Source organism: Sebastes fasciatus, chromosome 3, assembly GCF_043250625.1.
Source record: "Sebastes fasciatus isolate fSebFas1 chromosome 3, fSebFas1.pri, whole genome shotgun sequence".
Lineage (NCBI taxonomy): Eukaryota > Metazoa > Chordata > Actinopteri > Perciformes > Sebastidae > Sebastes > Sebastes fasciatus.
The window spans coordinates 25,258,379-25,275,393 of NC_133797.1; the positions used below are offsets into that span (position 1 = coordinate 25,258,379).

Below are 17,015 nucleotides of genomic sequence, written 5' to 3' on the forward strand. Positions count from 1 at the left end.
AATGAAAAGAGTGTAACTTCCTGTTTGATTAGAGCTGTAAGTTTTGTGTTAATGCTGGTTGTTGAAACACAGTAAATATTATCAGCTGCACTCACCAGTATTTGAGTCTGTTGTTGTTGAGAAAGACCTGATGAACTCAGTTTAATATTTCTTTAGACAGAAACACAGAGACTTGTCTCGACTGCAGCTCTCTGACAAACATGCAGTTTCATTTCTGTAATGTGACGTTGAAGCTCTCCTCCTTCCAGTGTTGCTCCACCTCTTACAGCAGCTCTGTTTGTGAGTTTGTGTTTCCTCCTTCAGGGTTAGACAGAATACCTTCAGTATAGTTACAGATATTTGGCACAAGATATGTTTAATCTTTAGGGAGACTTTTTTACTTTTTTTATCTTCTTTTTCCTGCAACCACCAGGACAGTTTTCACAAAAAAAAAGTCAATCCCACATGTAAGAATACATCTTAGGGTCAGCAGAAACCAGCAGCCACTTTACAGTCCTCTACAGCTCTGCAACAATCATACTGTCTGTCCAGATTTCAGCTCACTGTTTGTCCTGTAATGTTCTAACCTTCTCATGTAATTCTTGTTTTTGCTTCGTTCCTATTAGTTGTTGCTGAATCAGACCAGGAAGTTGAGTGGTGTGTGCAGTCTGTGCATGCCTTTAACAAACTCTCCTCCCTCTGATGTGTGTTGTCATGCTCACATCTAGTGGCCACATTTGAGAAACACATCCAACCTGTGAAAACCTTTGTGACTTTGTGGACAAGACTCCAGTTTCAAAATAAAACACTCACACAAAAGGTTTCTTCTTCTGCACAGGATTTTATTGCAGTGATGACTGATTAAAATAATAACAACATAAATGCATATTAGACATTAAAACTCAATAACCGGATGACTGAATAACTAGTAAAAATAATGACCATTAATCATTCACTTAATGCTAATTAAATGTTTAAAACCCAACAACAGCTGAAAAGATGTAGGCCTATAAAACAGAATTAAAGCTCTAATGCTGCAACTAACAATTATTTTCATTATTGATTAATCTCTTGGTGCATAAAATATCAGAAAAAAAGTCACAAATACCCATTATGATTTATAATAATCCAACGATATTTGGTTTAATATGATAGAAGACCAAGAAACCACCAAATATTCACATTCGAGAGGCTGGGATCTGTGAATTTTTGACATTGGGGATCTCAATCACTGTGAACTGAAGAAAACTCTGCCCAAACTCCATCAGTTTGTGAACTTCTCCACCGGAGGTGACAAAACACTGGACCGTTACTACAGCAACATAAAGAAGGCCTACATTGCTGTCCCCAAGACTCATTTTGGTAAATCTGACCACCTGGCTATCCTGCTACAACCCATTTACATCACAAAGCTAAGAGCTAACCCTGTCACAATGAGGACTGTCAGAAGGTGGAATGACAGTGCGCTGGCAGAGCTACAAGGCTGCTTGGAGGCCACAGACATGAACATCTTTAAAGAGGCGACAGACAACATCCATGAGTACACAGAGACTGTTAGCAGCTATGTTGACTGGTGCACTTCCATGTGTGTTCCCTCCCTGACTATTTGTGTCTTTCCCAATCAAAAGCCCTGGGTTAATGCAGATGTTCGTCTGAAGATCAGGAAACGGTGTGCAGCTTTTAAGTCAGGGGACACTGTGGAGTATAAAAATTGCCCGATATGAGCTACAAAAATCCATAAAAGCTGCAAAGAGGGCGTACTCCCAGAAACTTGAGAGCTGTTACCTGGATAACAACACACATAGTATGTGGCAGGGAATCCAATCTGTCACTAACTCCAGGAGAAGCACGACAAGGACAGAAGCTCGGGACACCACTCTTCCAGACAACCTCAACAGCTTCTATGCTAGATTTGACAGACTGAATGGAGACACCCCCTCAAAAGCCCCCCATAACCCTGATGAGACTGCATTACAGGTGATACACACACAGGTTCTGAGGGTTCTGAAGCAGGTGAATCCACGCAAGGCAGCTGGACCTGATGGAGTGTCACCGAGAGTCTTGAGGGCCTGTGTGGAACAGTTGTCAGGGGTGTACACAGACATCTTCAACACCTCTCTCACACAGGAAACAGTCCCTAGGTGTTTCAAGTCGTCTGTCATCATACCGGTCCCGAAGAAACCAGATACACATACACTGAATGACTTCAGGCCAGTGGCACTCACCTAAGTAGCCATGAAGTGCCTGGAGAAGCTGGTTCTTCAATCAATTAACGTAGTGATTCCTGACTCCCTGGACCCCATACAGTTCGCTTACCGCTCAAACAGGTCAGTGGATGACGCAGTGGCACTGGCACTTCACTCCACACTCCAACACTTGGACAGTAACAGGACATATGCACGCATACTTTTTTTGGATTACAGCTCCGCCTTTAATACAATCCAGCCAATGAAGCTGACTGTGAAGTTAGCTAGCCTCGGGGTCCCAACAGCCACCTGCAACTGGATTTTGGACTTTCTGATTAACAGACCACAGGTGGTGAGGATGGGAGATAAGATCTCTGCCGAGCTCACAGTCAGCACAGGAACCCCTCAGGGCTGCTGCCTCAGCCCAAAACTGTTTGCACTATACACCCATGACAATGTTTCCACTGAGAAGAACAACATCATTATTAAGTATGCAGATGACACAACCATCCTCGGCCTCATCCAAGGTGGGGACGAGTCTGCATTAAGGGAACAGGTCAAAAAAATCATCAGCTATGGAGAGGACAACGACCTTTTTCTCAACATAGAAAAAACAAAAGAACTCATCGTGGACTTCAGGAGGAGAGCCCCCCATCTGCAGCCTCTCATCATCCAGGACACAGAGGTGGAGCGGGCTGACAGTTTGAAGTTCCTCGGCCTTCACCCGACTGACAACCTGAGCTGGGCCAAAAACACTACTGAAACAGTGAAGAAAGCTCAGCGGCGGCTGCACTTCATTAGGCTGCTGAAGAAGGCTGGACTCAGACGTCAGCCCCTCACCCTGGCCTACCGAGGACTGGTGGAAAGCATCCTCACCAGCGGCATCATGGTCTGGTTTGGGAATGCTACCCAGGCTGAGAGGAAATCGCTGCAGCGGGTCATAAAAACTGGAGAAAGAATCATTGGCTCTAACCTCCCCTCCATGGACATGATATACACCCAGCGCTGCAGGAGGAGGGCACAGAGCATCCTGAGGGACAGACACCACCCAGCTCACTCTCTGTTTAGGTGGAGGGAATCAGGACACACCCTGAGGCACGACAGGCCAGAGAGCATCTCCACTCTCAGAGCACGCTTTTACAACAGCTTCTTCCCAGCTACAATAAGACTGGTGGCAAAGGACGTTAAAGAGGGACACAAATACTCCACACCTCACCTCACCTCCATATCTTTATCGACACACATTACACCTGAACTGAATGGACTGTAATGCTGTGCAACATGCTGCCTTCCACTGTGTAATTGTCTGAAATATCTTAATTATTTCTTCTTTTTTTTTATATTTTTGAGAGTTACAAGTTCTTTTAACATGGTCATGGAGCATATATATATATTTACTGTATATTTGTATTGTGGGGGTATCATTCCTATGCAGAGGGTAGTTTAGTTTATTTATTGACTACACTGAGGGCGTTTTATATTTTAATAATTTATTTATTTATTGTGTTGAGTTGAATGTGCTAATTATTTTGTACTGTAATTACCTTGGGCCTTTTCTACCTTTGTTCCTTTCTTAAATTTGACTCGGTGTAAACTGCAAAGAATTCCAATGTACTTAGGTGCAAATGGAAAATAAAACTCTTGAATCTTGAAAAGAATTACATAAACAATTAATTGATTAATATTTACAGATTAATTTTTCTGTTGATAGATACATTAATTAGCTAATTTATTCAGCTCTTAATTGCTCACAGAAAGAGTACACAAGAGTAACTTTTCGAAACTGAGTGGTTGTCTTTATCAGAAAAATTTACTTAATGTATGAAAAGTAAGTATTGATTGTGCAGTAAAATGTTCCCTGTCGGTGTTTTACTATTATATCTGATGTTTCTGGATTAATATTACTGCTGCATTAATGTGTATGTTGCATTTTACTGCTGTAGATGTTTAAGGTTGTGCTAATTTTAACTCCTTTATATAATGTTGGCTAGTTTAATCTACAGCAATGCATCATGGTCTATAAGATCATCGTTTGTTTTTAGCGTCGCTGTCCTGTGAGAACCATGAATCTCTAAACAGTCGACTTTTCATGGTGTCAGAAAAACAGCCCTGAAGATTAATTCTGAAGACAACAGGTTTACATTGTATATTGCCACTGAATATGTATATTTGTTCTGTTATATGACAGTGAACCTTTTCATTTAAATATCATCAGTCTACTCAGCTTGATTGACAGGAGAGATGATCAGAGGGGCAGAGTTTTTACGACCATCATTAAGATCAGGACAGAAGTATGGGAAGAGTTTCTCAGTGAAGCAGCAGCCAGTAAAGGAGTAGATAAGAGCTGCAGCATCTACGTCATAAAAGGAGACCAGACCCTCCTCATAATCCACAAACACCCCCACCTTCTGAGGCCGAGACTTCAGAGAGAGACTGACTGGTGGGCTAGTAGCAGCTTTGTACTCATTTCCATTTCTCAAACATATAGTCCAGTAACCGTCCTGAGGGCTCAGTGTAATGCGTCCCTTCCTGTTGATTGACTCTCTGGCCACTCCAAAGTCCCATTGAGTCTTTCCTTTAACTTGAACCTCAAAGTAAAATCTGCCTGAACAGAAACTCTGCTTTCCTAAAACACAAGCACAATCAGAAAATCTCTTTGGGTTGTCTGGGAGATTCATCCTCACATCACCATGATTCACTTGTTTCTCTTCATCAGACAGGATGAGTTCAGGATGAGCTGTATCAGGATCAACTTTCACATCCACTGCATACTGCTGGATCCTCTTCAGCTCATCTTCAAGCAGCTTCTTCATCTCTTTACTGAGTGTTTCCTCCAGCTGAGCCACAGTTCTCCTCACAGTCCCCTCATATGATGGACGGACGTTGACCTCTGTCCAGTCTTTGGTGGGTGGAGCAGCTTTCAGGGACTGGACACTCTGGAGAAGATGGAGATGGTCTTCAGAGCGTGAGAGCTGCTCTACTTCAGTCCTTCTCTTCGTCAGCTCAGAGATTTCCTGTTCCAGCTCTTTGATGAAAGCTTCGGCCTGTTTTTCTGTTGCTCTCTCGTTCTCTTTGATTGTGTCGATGAGATTGGCCAGGCCTCTCTCAACAGACTCCTTCAGAGCAGTGAAGACCTGAACGCCTTCTGCTATCTCTCTGTCTGCATCTTCCTCACTGAGGTCGACTGAGTGTTTGATCTCCTGAATCTTCAGTCGTCTCTTCTGGATCATCTGCTGAATTTCAGCCTCTGTCTTCCCCAGCTCGGCCTTCTTTCCTTCATATTGTTCTTTCAGAGGAACAAAATCATGTGTCTTGTGGTCTAGAACGAGGCAGAGCATGCAGATACATGTCTGGTCGGTCTTACAGAACAGCTCCAGAGGTTTATCGTGCTTCGTACACATCCTGTCTTCCAGGTTCTCCACAGGGTCGATCAGCTGATGTTTTTTCAGGCCTGACATTGTCAGATGAGGCTCCAGGTGAGTCTCACAGTAGGAGGCCAGACACACCAGGCAGGACTTCATAGCCTTCAGTTTGGTTCCAGTGCAGACGTCACAGGGAACTTCTCCTGGTTTGGCACATCGTTTCTGTGAGCTGCTGCTGCTGGTTTTCTGTTGAGCTGACTGTCTGAACTGAACAACCATCTCAGTGATGAAGGTGTTGACCTTTAAATAAGGTCTTATGGTAAAAGCCTCTTTACACATGGGACACTGGCACCTGTCACTAGTATTCCAGTGTTCAGTGATGCAGTTTTTGCAGAAGTTGTGTCCACATGATGTACTGACTGGATCAGTGAACACATCCAGACAGATGGAGCACAGAAACTGATCTTCAGATTGCAGATTGCTGGCAGCAGCCATATCTACACACTGAGAACAAAAGTGAAAGTATTATAACATGTTTTGTTACACATGTATTAATCATTTGTATGAAACAAATATCAAAGTATGATTACTGCAATATTGAGAAACATCATTTTTGAATTTATAGGTATTTAGGTGGGTTTAGGGTTCATTTATTTGACAAGTGTCATAAAAATGAAAAGAGTGTAACTTCCTGTTTGATTAGAGCTGTAAGTTTTGTGTTAATGCTGGTTGTTGAAACACAGTAAATATTATCAGCTGCACTCACCAGTATTTGAGTCCGTTGTTGTTGAGAAAGACCTGATGAACTCTGTTTAATATTTCTTTAGACAGAAACACAGAGACTTGTCTCGACTGCAGCTCTCTGACAAACATGCAGTTTCATTTCTGTAATGTGACGTTGAAGCTCTCCTCCTTCCAGTGTTGCTCCACCTCTTACAGCAGCTCTGTTTGTGAGGATGTGTTTCCTCCACCAGGACAGTTTTCACAAAATAAAAGTCAATCCCACATGTAAGAATACATCTTAGGGTCAGCAGAAACCAGCAGCCACTTTACAGTCCTCTACAGCTCTGCAACAATCATACTGTCTGTCCAGATTTCAGCTCACTGTTTGTCCTGTAATGTTCTAACCTTCTCATGTAATTCTTGTATTTGCTTCGTTCCTATTAGTTGTTGCTGAATCAGACCAGGAAGTTGAGTGGTGTGTGCAGTCTATGCATGCCTTTAACAAACTCTCCTCCCTCTGATGTGTGTTGTCATGCTCACATCTAGTGGTCACAGTTGAGAAAAACATCAAACCTGTGAAAACATTTGTGACTTTGTGGAAAAGATTCCAGTTTCAAAATAAAACACTCACACAAAAAGTTTCTTCTTCTGCACAGGATTTTATTGCAATGATGACTGATTAAATGAATAACAACATGAATGCATATCAGACATTAAAACCCAATAACCGGATCACTGAATAACTTGTAAAAATATAAACCATTAATCATTCACTTAATGATAATTAAATGTTCAAAACCCAACAACAGCTGAAAAGATGTAGGCCTATAAAACAGAATTAAAGCTCTAATGCTGCAACTAACAATTATTTTCATTATTGATTAATCTCTTTGTGCATAAAATATCAGAAAAAAGTCACAAATGCCCATTATGATTTATAATAATCCAACGATATTTGGTTTAATATGATAGAAGGCCCAGAAACCAGCAAATAATCACATTCCAGAGGCGGGAATCTGTGACTATTTGACATTTTTGCTTTAAAAAAATTACATGAACAAATAATTGATTAATATTTGCAGATAATTTTTTCTGTTGATTGAAAAATGTACTTAAAGGGACTATTTGTAACTTTCAGAAATGCTTGTTCAGAGCGACATCTGTGACCGTTAAGTCAACGAAAGTCAGCGTCGGGCTCGCGCTTGCTCGCTCTAAATATACCTGAACGAGCATTGCTCAAAACAGTGAGGCGACACACGTCAGCTAAAACCACAATATCATTCTATATTTCACCTGCTGGGCAGTAATGTTAGCTGACCAGACGAAGGTCTCTCCATGAATCAATGCAGATCCTAGTTTTGGCCTTTCGTGCCTCAGCCTCCCGACCAGGAACAGGGGAGACACCGGCACCTGGTCAGAGACGGCAACGTTTCTCGTTGCAGAGCCCCGTCACCTCACAAGACACGGAAAATCTCTGTTGGTCTGGAGGAGCTGTAGCATTTATTTCTGCACAAATGTCCACTGTTCATTCACTAGATATTCTCAGAGCTACTAACTCTTCTGCAGTGTGGAGTGAGCGCGCGTTCACATCTAGAGGTGGAGCGAGCTGAGAGAGAACGCGCTTACTGTGTGAGTGAAGGCAGGCAGAGGAGGAGAGACTTCAGCCACAAGCGAGCGCGCATGTGTCCCAACCCGGTACATTTATACGCTTCAAAAGTTACGAACAGTCCCTTTAACGTATGAAAAGTAAAAGTATTGATTTTGCAGTAAAATGTTCCCTGTCAGTGTTTTACTATTATATCTGATGTTTCTGGATTAATATTACTGCTGCATTAATGTGTATGTTGCATTTTACGACTGTAGATGTTTAAGGTTGTGCTAATTTTATCTCCTTTATATACTGTTGGCTATTTTAATCTACAGCAATGCATCATGGTCTATAAGATCACGCTGTCCTGTGAGAACCATGAATCTCTAAAAAGTAAACTTTTCATGGTGTCGGAAAAACAGCCCTGAAGATTAATTCTGAAGACAACAGGTTTACATTGTATATTGCCAATGAATATGTATATTTGTTCTGTTATATGACAGTGAACCTTTTCATTTAAATATCATCAGTCTACTCAGCTTGATTGACAGGAGAGATGATCAGAGGGGCAGAGTTTTTACCACCATCATTATCACAAGGACTGAAGAATGTGAGGAGTTTCTCAGTGAAGCAGCAGCCAGTAAAGGAGTAGATAAGAGCTGCAGCATCTACGTCATAAAAGGAGACCAGACCCTCCTCATAATCCACAAACACCCCCACCTTCTGAGGCCGAGACTTCAGAGAGAGACTAACAGGAGGAACATCAAGAGCTTTGTACTCATTTACATTTGTCAACCATATAGTCCAGTAACCATCCTTAGGTCTCTGTGTGATGACTCCCTTCCTGTTGATCGACTCTCTGGCCACTCCTAAAGTCCAGTCAGTCTTTCCTTTAACTTGAACCTCAAAGTAAAATCTGCCTGAAGAGAAACTCTGCTTTCCTAAAACAAAAACACTAATAGAAAATCTCTCTGGGTTGTCTGGGAGATTCTTCTTCACATCACTATCATTCACTTGTTTTCCATCATCAGACAGGATGAGATCAGGATGAGCTGTATCAGGATCAAGTGCCACATCCACTGCATACTGCTGGACCCTCCTCAGCTCAGCCTCAGCGACCAACTTCTTCATCTCTTTACTGAGTGTCTCCTCCAGCTGAGCCACAGCTTTCACCACAGTGCCCTCATATGTTGATGGACAGACAGTGACCTCTGTCCAGTCCTTGGTGGGTGGAGCAGCTTTCAGGGACTGGACACTCTGGAGAAGATGGAGATGGTCTTCAGAGCGTGAGAGCTGCTCCACTTCAGTCCTTCTCTTCGTCAGCTCAGAGATTTCCTGTTCCAGCTCTTTGATGAAAGCTTCGGCCTGTTTTTCTGTTGTTTTCTGCTTCTCTTTGATCGTGTTGATGAGATTGGCCTGGCCTCTCTCAACAGTCTCCTTCAGAGCACTGAAGACCTGAACACCTTCTGCTATCTCTCTGTCTGCATCTTCCTCACTGAGGTCGACTGAATGTTTGATCTCCTGAATCTTCAGTCGTCTCTTCTGGATCATCTGCTGGATTTCAGCCTCTGTCTTCCCCAGCTCGGCCTTCTTTCCTTCATATTCTTCTTTCAGAGGAACAAACTCGTGTGTCTTGTGGTCTAAAACGAGGCAGAGCATGCAGACACATGTCTGGTCGGTCTTACAGAACAGCTCCAGAGGTTTATCGTGCTTCATACACATCCTGTCTTCCAGGTTCTCCACAGGGTCGATCAGCTGATGTCTTTTCAGACGTGAAGCTGTCAGATGAGGCCCCAGGTGAGTCTCACAGTAGGAGGCCAGACACACCAGGCAGGACTTCAGGGCCTTCAGTTTGGTTCCAGTGCAGAAGTCACAGGGAACTTCTCCTGGTTTGGACACTTGTTGCTCTGAGCTGCTGCTGCTGGCTTTCTGTTGAGCTGACTGTCTGAATTGAACAACCATCTCAGAGATGAAAGTGTTGACCCTCAAATCAGGTCTTATGGTAAAAACCTCTTTACACATGGGACACTGACACCTGTCACTAGTATTCCAGTGTTCAGTGATGCAGTTTTTGCAGAAGTTGTGTCCACATGGTATAGCGACTGGATCAGTGAACACATCCAGACAGATGGAGCACAGAAACTGATCTTTAGATAGCAGATTGCTGGCAGCAGCCATGTCTACACACTGAGAACAAAAGTGAAAGTATTATAAAATGTTTTGTTACACATGTATTCATCATTTGTATGAAACAAATATCGAAGCATTGTGGTGTTACTGATTTCCGATGACTTTAGTTGTTCAGTCAGAAGACTGAAAAAGAGTTCCATCCACATAATAATATAAAATAAAATGCCTCCTTAATAATAATAATGAACAAATGCCTCTACAATAACAAACAATTAAGGAAACTGAAATATATATATATTTTTTTTCCTTTTACCCGTCCTTTAAAGTTTCCCCAAATAAAATATACTAAAAGAAATGGGTATAAAGGGTTTCAGTGAATATCAACAAATGACTAGAATAACAAAATAAAGCCTGCAGGCGTTAGGCTATCGTGAGGCAAGCCAGATTCTTGCACAAATAGCACCTAAACCTCCTAGTACAGGTAACCCAATTGATTGGTATTTATTTTGTTTCCCCAACTAGGATAGTCAACACTCTCAATAAACAAAACACAAAGAGGACCGAATCTCAAAAGGGCCTAAAACCGACCAGAGTTTCTGGTTTGGCTGATAACACGTGTTGCATTTAGTAAAGGAGAGATCAGAATGACACTGGGTGTGCAGTTTCCCTCCTCTTTTAAGCCATACAGAAAGGCGTCGTTGCACCCTGATTGGCCAAGAGGGGAATGCACCAAGCTGCTCTCAACTGTCAATTAAGAGCCAGTCCCCACACCCTACGCAACAGGTGAACTGAATAACCCTCTAATCACTCAGCAATTCAACCAAAAAAACACCAGGGAAAAGGTAAATGACAGCAAGCCCCAGAGAATGGGTGGCTGCCACAGCATGAATACTGCAATATTGAGAAACATTATTTTTGAAGTTATAGGTATGTTTCATTTAACTGAGATGTCCATCCGACAAGTGTCATTATCAGTGCTCGAAGTGGGCCGGTACGCAGCGGTACACCGTACCGGCACTTCTACATTTTACTCCTTGGCGTACTGTGACTTTTTCATGCGTACCGGAGCTTCTCACTAGCTGCCTGTACTCTCCTCTGCCCTCTCCATATCATGTTCACATCCTTTTTGTAAAATAATTAGTGAACTGTTTGTCATAACTTTTTTTTTTGTGAACAAATATAATGAATGAAACATTAAAAGTTTTCTGAATCTGCTCTTCTGATTTATAGAATACGATTTTACAGGACAAACATTTCCAGAAGAATTAAATGTTCAGATGAAGGCTGTGATAAATAATGAGAATAATCATTTAACTAGTAATAATAATGGTCCAAAATGATGTAAAATGCGTAGTTTTAAGGCATAAACCTTCAAATTTTCTCGGGGAAGGAACCCCAAACCCAATATCTCCTAGTATCTTTAATTCACTGTATAAATTCATATTGTGTCTGTATAATATGTAGGAGCATCCTGACTGGGACTCTGCTCCTAAAACCTGAATGAAGAGCTCACACACCTCAGCTCTGCATGTATACCTGCCTGTCTGACTGGCTGCTGTTGATTCCAGCCTATAGACATCCTATAATATATTATAGAGAGATGCTGAAGGCTACAAACAACACAGGAAAGCACTTTAAATATTAACACTATATAAAAACACACCACCTTAACCCTATAATGTTACAGTGTGAATATTATTGGAGTAGTATAGGCCTACTATAGAAGATGCATATAGCCCAAGTATATAGAGCAATAAAATCACAGCTGATTATGACTGACACAGTTTAACATGCTTAAAAAAATAATGAATAAATAGGAATAAGTTGCAAGAGATTGCTGATACCTGCAGATACACACAACATGTGAATAAGAGAGTACCAACACTGGTCAGTATGAAATGAAAAGAGTGTAACTTCCTGTTTGGTTAGAGCTGTAAGTTTTGTGTTAATGCTGGTTGTTGAAACACAGTAAATATTATCAGCTGCACTCACCAGTATTTGAGTCTGTTGTTGTTGAGAAAGACCTGATGAACTCAGTTTAATATTTCTTTAGACAGAAACACAGAGACTTGTCTCGACTGCAGCTCTCTGACAAACATGCAGTTTCATTTCTGTAATGTGACGTTGAAGCTCTCCTCCTTCCAGTGTTGCTCCACCTCTTACAGCAGCTCTGTTTGTGAGGATGTGTTTCCTCCACCAGGACAGTTTTCACAAAAAAAAAGTCAATCCCACATGTAAGAATACATCTTAGGGTCAGCAGAAACCAGCAGCCACTTTACAGTCCTCTACAGCTCTGCAACAATCATACTGTCTGTCCAGATCTCAGCTCACTGTTTGTCCTGTAATGTTCTAACCTTCTCATGTAATTCTTGTATTTGCTTTGTTCCTATTAGTTGTTGCTGAATCAGAGCAGGAAGTTGAGTGGTGTGTGCAGTCTGTGCATGCCTTTAACAAACTCTCCTCCCTCTGATGTGTGTTGTCATGCTCACATCTAGTGGCCAAAGTTGAGAAACACATCCAACCTGTGAAAACCTTTGTGACTTTGTGGACAAGACTCCAGTTTCAAAATAAAACACTCACACAAAAAGTTTCTTCTTCTGCAAAGGATTTTATTGCAGTGATGACTAATTAAATGAATAACTACATAAATGCATATTAGAAATTAAAACCCAATCACCAGATAACTGAATAACTATTAAAAATAAAGACCATTAATCATTCACTTAATGCTAATTAAATGTTTAAAACCCAACAACAGCTGAAAAGATGTAGGCCTATAAAACAGAATTAAAGCTCTAATGCTGCAACTAACAATTATTTTCATTATTGATTAATTTCTTTGTGCATAAAATATCAGAAAAAAAGTCACAATTGCCCATTATGATTCATAATAATCCAAAGATATTTGGTTTAATTTGATAGAAGACCCAGAAACCAGCAAATATTCACATTTGAGAGGCTGGAATTTGTGAATTTTTGACATTTTTTGCTTTAAATAATTACACAAACAATTAATGTATTTATATTTTCAGATTAATTTTTTTGTTGATTGATTAATTAATTAGCTAATTTATTCAGCTTTTAATTGTTTTGTGCTAATTGTGCTGATTTTAACTCCTTTATATACTGTTCGGTAGTTTAATCTACAGCAATGCATCATGGTCTATAAGATCATCATTTGCCTGTAGCGTCGCTGTCCTGTGAGAACCACGTATCTCTAAACAGTCGACTTTTCATGGTGTCAGAAAGAAAGCCCTGAAGATTAATTCTGAAGACAACAGGTTTACATTGTATATTGCCACTGAATATGTATATTTGTTCTGTTATATGACAGTGAACCTTTTCATTTAAATATCATCAGTCTACTCAGCTTGATTGACAGGAAAGATGATCAGAGGGGCAGAGTTTTTACCACCATCATTAAGACAGGGATTGAAGAATGGGAGGAGTTTCTCAGTGAAGCAGCAGCCAGTAAAGGAGTAGATAAGAGCTGCAGCATCTACGTCATAAAAGGAGACCAAACCCTCCTCATAATCCACAAACACCCCCACCTTCTGAGGCCGAGACTTCAGAGAGAGACTGACTGGAGGGTCATCAAGAGCTTTGTACTCATTTCCATTTCTCAACCATATAGTCCAGTATCCATCCTGAGGGCTCAGTGTGATGTTTCTCTTCCTGTTGATCGACTCTCTGGCCACTCCTAAGTCCCATTTAGTCTTTCCTTTAACTTGAACCTCAAAGTAAAATCTGCCTGAAGAGAAACTCTGCTTTGCTAAGACATTAACAGAATGGGAAAATCTCTCTGGGTTGTCTGGGAGATTCTTTCTCACATCACCATGATTCACTTGTTTCCCATCATCAGACAGGATGAGTTTAGGATGAGCTGTATCAGGATCAAGTGTCACATCTACTGCATATTGCTGGACCCTCTTCAGCTCATCTTCAAGCAGCTTCTTTATCTCTTTACTGAGTGTCTCCTCCAGCTGAGCCACAGCTCTCCTCACAGTCCCCTCATATGATGATGGACGGACGCTGACCTCTGTCCAGTCCTTGGTGGGTGGAGCAGCTTTCAGGGACTGTACACTCTGGAGAAGATGGAGTTGGTCTTCAAAGCGTGAGAGCTGCTCCACTTCAGTCCTTCTCTTCGTCAGTTCAGAGATTTCCTGTTCCAGCTCTTTGATGAAAGCTTCGGCCTGTTTTTCTGTTGTTTTCTGCTTCTCTTTGATCGTGTCGATGAGATTGGCCTGGCCTCTATCAACAGTCTCCTTCAGAGCACTGAAGACCTTGAACACCTTCTGCTATCTCTCTGTCTGCATCTTCCTCACTGAGGTCGACTGAGTGTTTGATCTCCTGAATCTTCAGTCGTCTCTTCTGGATCATCTGCTGGATTTCAGCCTCTGTCTTCCCCATTCCGGCCTTCTTTCCTTCATATTCTTCTTTCACAGGAACAACATCATGCATCTTGTGGTCTAAAACGAGGCAGAGCATGCAGACACATGTCTGGTCGGTCTTACAGAACAGCTCCAGAGGTTTATCGTGCTTCGTACACATCCTGTCTTCCAGGTTCTCCACAGGGTCGACCAGCTGATGTTTTTTCAGACGTGAAACTGTCAGATGAGGCTCCAGGTGAGTCTGACAGTAGGAGGCCAGACACACCAGGCAGGACTTCAGGGCCTTCAGTTTGGTTCCTGTGCAGAAGTCACAGGGAACTTCTCCTGGTTTGGACACTTGTTGCTCTGAGCTGCTGCTGCTGGTTTTCTGTTGAGCTGACTGTCTGAATTGAACAACCATCTCAGAGATGAAAGTGTTGACCCTTAAATCAGGTCTTATGGTAAAAGCCTCTTTACACATGGGACACTGGCACCTGTCACTAGTATTCCAGTGTTCAGTGATGCAGTTTTTGCAAAAGTTGTGTCCACATGGTATACTGACTGGATCAGTGAACACATCCAGACAGATGGAGCACAGAAACTGATCTTCAGATAGCAGATTGCTGGCAGCAGCCATATCTACACACTGAGAACAAAAGGGAAAGTATTATAAAATATTTTGTTACACATGTATTATTCATTTGTATAAAACAAATATCAAAGTATGATTACTGCAATAGTGACAAACATTATTTTGAATTCATAGGTATGTTTCATTTAACTGAGATGTCCATCTGACAAGTGTCATTATCAGTGCTCGAAGTGGGCTGGTACGCAGCGGTACACCATACCGGCACTTCTACATTTTACTCCTTGGTGTACTGTGACTTTTTCATGCGTACCGGAGCTTCTCACAAGCTGCCTGTCCTTTCCTCTGCCCTCTCCACATCAGGTTCTCTGGGAGATAAATAACGGTGCAGCGCCAGCGTAGTTGCGTTGCGTGGGTTCACGTAGGGAACTGAAGCCGGCTTTATTAATCGCCAAGCGAGCTGTAGCCTTGTTGTTCACATCAGAAGCGCATATGACCGCGCTGCATTATTTTTGGCGTTTTCAATGATAAAATCAGACACACATTAATAAAACTCCACGCTGCAGAACATTAACTAGGCATACATATGGCATATTAATTATTATTCAACCTGAAATGACAATGTGTGTTTTTATGTAGACACCTGATAGTTTTACTGTAAAATGCAATATTGGCTTGAGTCTGCAGAGGCAGGTATACAGCCTGTCTGCCAGGAAGGGGGATCTACATTTATTAGTTCACAGCATTTAGCTCCCTGCAACAGCATGTGCCATTTTGTAACCACATAAATATGATTGGCATAAACATCGGGGTATATCCTCTATCTTAGTCTTAAAAGATAGATTATAGTGTGAAAATACCCTGACTTCTATCATATCTATACCGGTAGAAAGGGCTTATGCCACGATGATAACCAGTTAATGTTTCAAAGTATTTATGTGGAATAATAAATGATATGCCATATGTTAATGTTCAGCAATGTGGAGTTTTATATAATGTGAAATCGCGTTCTATTATTAATAGGGGTGTGACGAAATATCGCTAAATAAAAACGTGACGATATGCATCGTCGAGACAAAAAACTGAATTGCGATATCAGGGCATAATAGGTACTATGTTCATATGGGCTCCAGGGCTAAAGCTGCAGCCTCTGCCTGCTGCTGTTTAAGGCCTATGGAAGGAGGCTGAGTATGCGTAATATCTTTGGGGTACAAAACACATGCGCAGTAAAAATCTGGTCTGCCCTCGCCGAAATTGAACCAATCGCAACGCACGGCCGCAGCTTCAGTTACACTGTGCATGTGACATACCCCCGGTGCCATGTCCGCCCGTGACCTAGCCCCCTTTAATAGGCCTTGTCGGAGCTCCACACACATCAACACACTCAGCGCAGTCAGTGAACAGTCTGACTGATGGTGGCTAGGATAACAATAATATCAAGTGAGAACGAGGGTGCTGTAATTTATCAATACAATGTTCACATCCTTTTTGTAAAATAATTAATAAACTGTTCATCATAACTTTTTTTTGTGAACAAATATAATTGATGAAAGAGTATTTAAACGTTTTCTGATTTATAGAATATGATTTTACAGAACAAACATTTTCATAAGAATTAAATGTTCAGACGAAGGCTGTGATAAATAATAAAAATAATCATTTAACTAGTAATAATAATGGTCCATAATGATGTAAAATGCGTAGTTTTAAGTCAAAAACCTTCAAATTTTCTCAGGGATGGACCCCCAAACCCAATATCTCCTAGTATCTTTTATTCACTGTATAAATTCATAATGTGTCTCTGTATAATATGTAGGAGCATCCTGACTGGGACTCTGCTCCTAAAACCTGAATGAAGAGCTCACACACCTCAGCTCTGCATGTATACCTGCCTGTCTGTCTGGCTGCTGTTGATTCCAGCCTATAGACATCCTATAATATATTATAGAGAGATGCTGAAGGCTACAAATAACACAGGAAAGCACTTTAACTATTAACACTATATACAAACACACCACCTTAACCCTATAATGTTCCAGTGTGAATATTATTGGAGTATTATAATAATAATAATAATAATATATTGGA

At 41.3% G+C, this 17,015-nt stretch overlaps 2 protein-coding genes, 1 long non-coding RNA gene and 1 pseudogene across 3 annotated transcripts in view; 1 reads left to right on the plus strand and 3 right to left on the minus strand.

The window, feature by feature from the left end:
- The window catches only part of LOC141764535 (uncharacterized), a 256,854-nt gene that overhangs the window by 69,674 nt on the left and 170,165 nt on the right, over positions 1 to 17,015 (plus strand). The window lies entirely within an intron of this gene.
- On the minus strand, positions 4,382 to 6,022 carry LOC141765304 (E3 ubiquitin-protein ligase TRIM39-like). Its single transcript, XM_074631367.1, has one exon. The coding sequence runs from the start codon at positions 6,020 to 6,022 to the stop codon at positions 4,382 to 4,384; it is 1,641 nt and encodes a 546-aa protein (XP_074487468.1).
- On the minus strand, positions 7,135 to 12,075 carry LOC141765305 (E3 ubiquitin-protein ligase TRIM21-like). The gene is made up of 2 exons (XM_074631368.1): positions 11,961 to 12,075; positions 7,135 to 10,025 (listed from the first exon to the last, which is right to left on the minus strand). Exon 2 carries the CDS (start codon positions 10,014 to 10,016, stop codon positions 8,370 to 8,372), a length of 1,647 nt encoding a protein of 548 aa, XP_074487469.1. The 5' UTR covers positions 10,017 to 10,025; positions 11,961 to 12,075; the 3' UTR covers positions 7,135 to 8,369.
- Positions 13,331 to 14,975, minus strand: LOC141765306 (E3 ubiquitin-protein ligase TRIM21-like; annotated as a pseudogene).

What these genes read in the sequence shown, in the direction of transcription:
- LOC141765304 (XM_074631367.1), bottom strand. Translation starts at nt 6,022, where the DNA reads ATGGCTGCTGCCAGCAATCTGCAATCTGAAGATCAGTTTCTGTGCTCC.
- LOC141765305 (XM_074631368.1), bottom strand. Translation starts at nt 10,016, where the DNA reads ATGGCTGCTGCCAGCAATCTGCTATCTAAAGATCAGTTTCTGTGCTCC.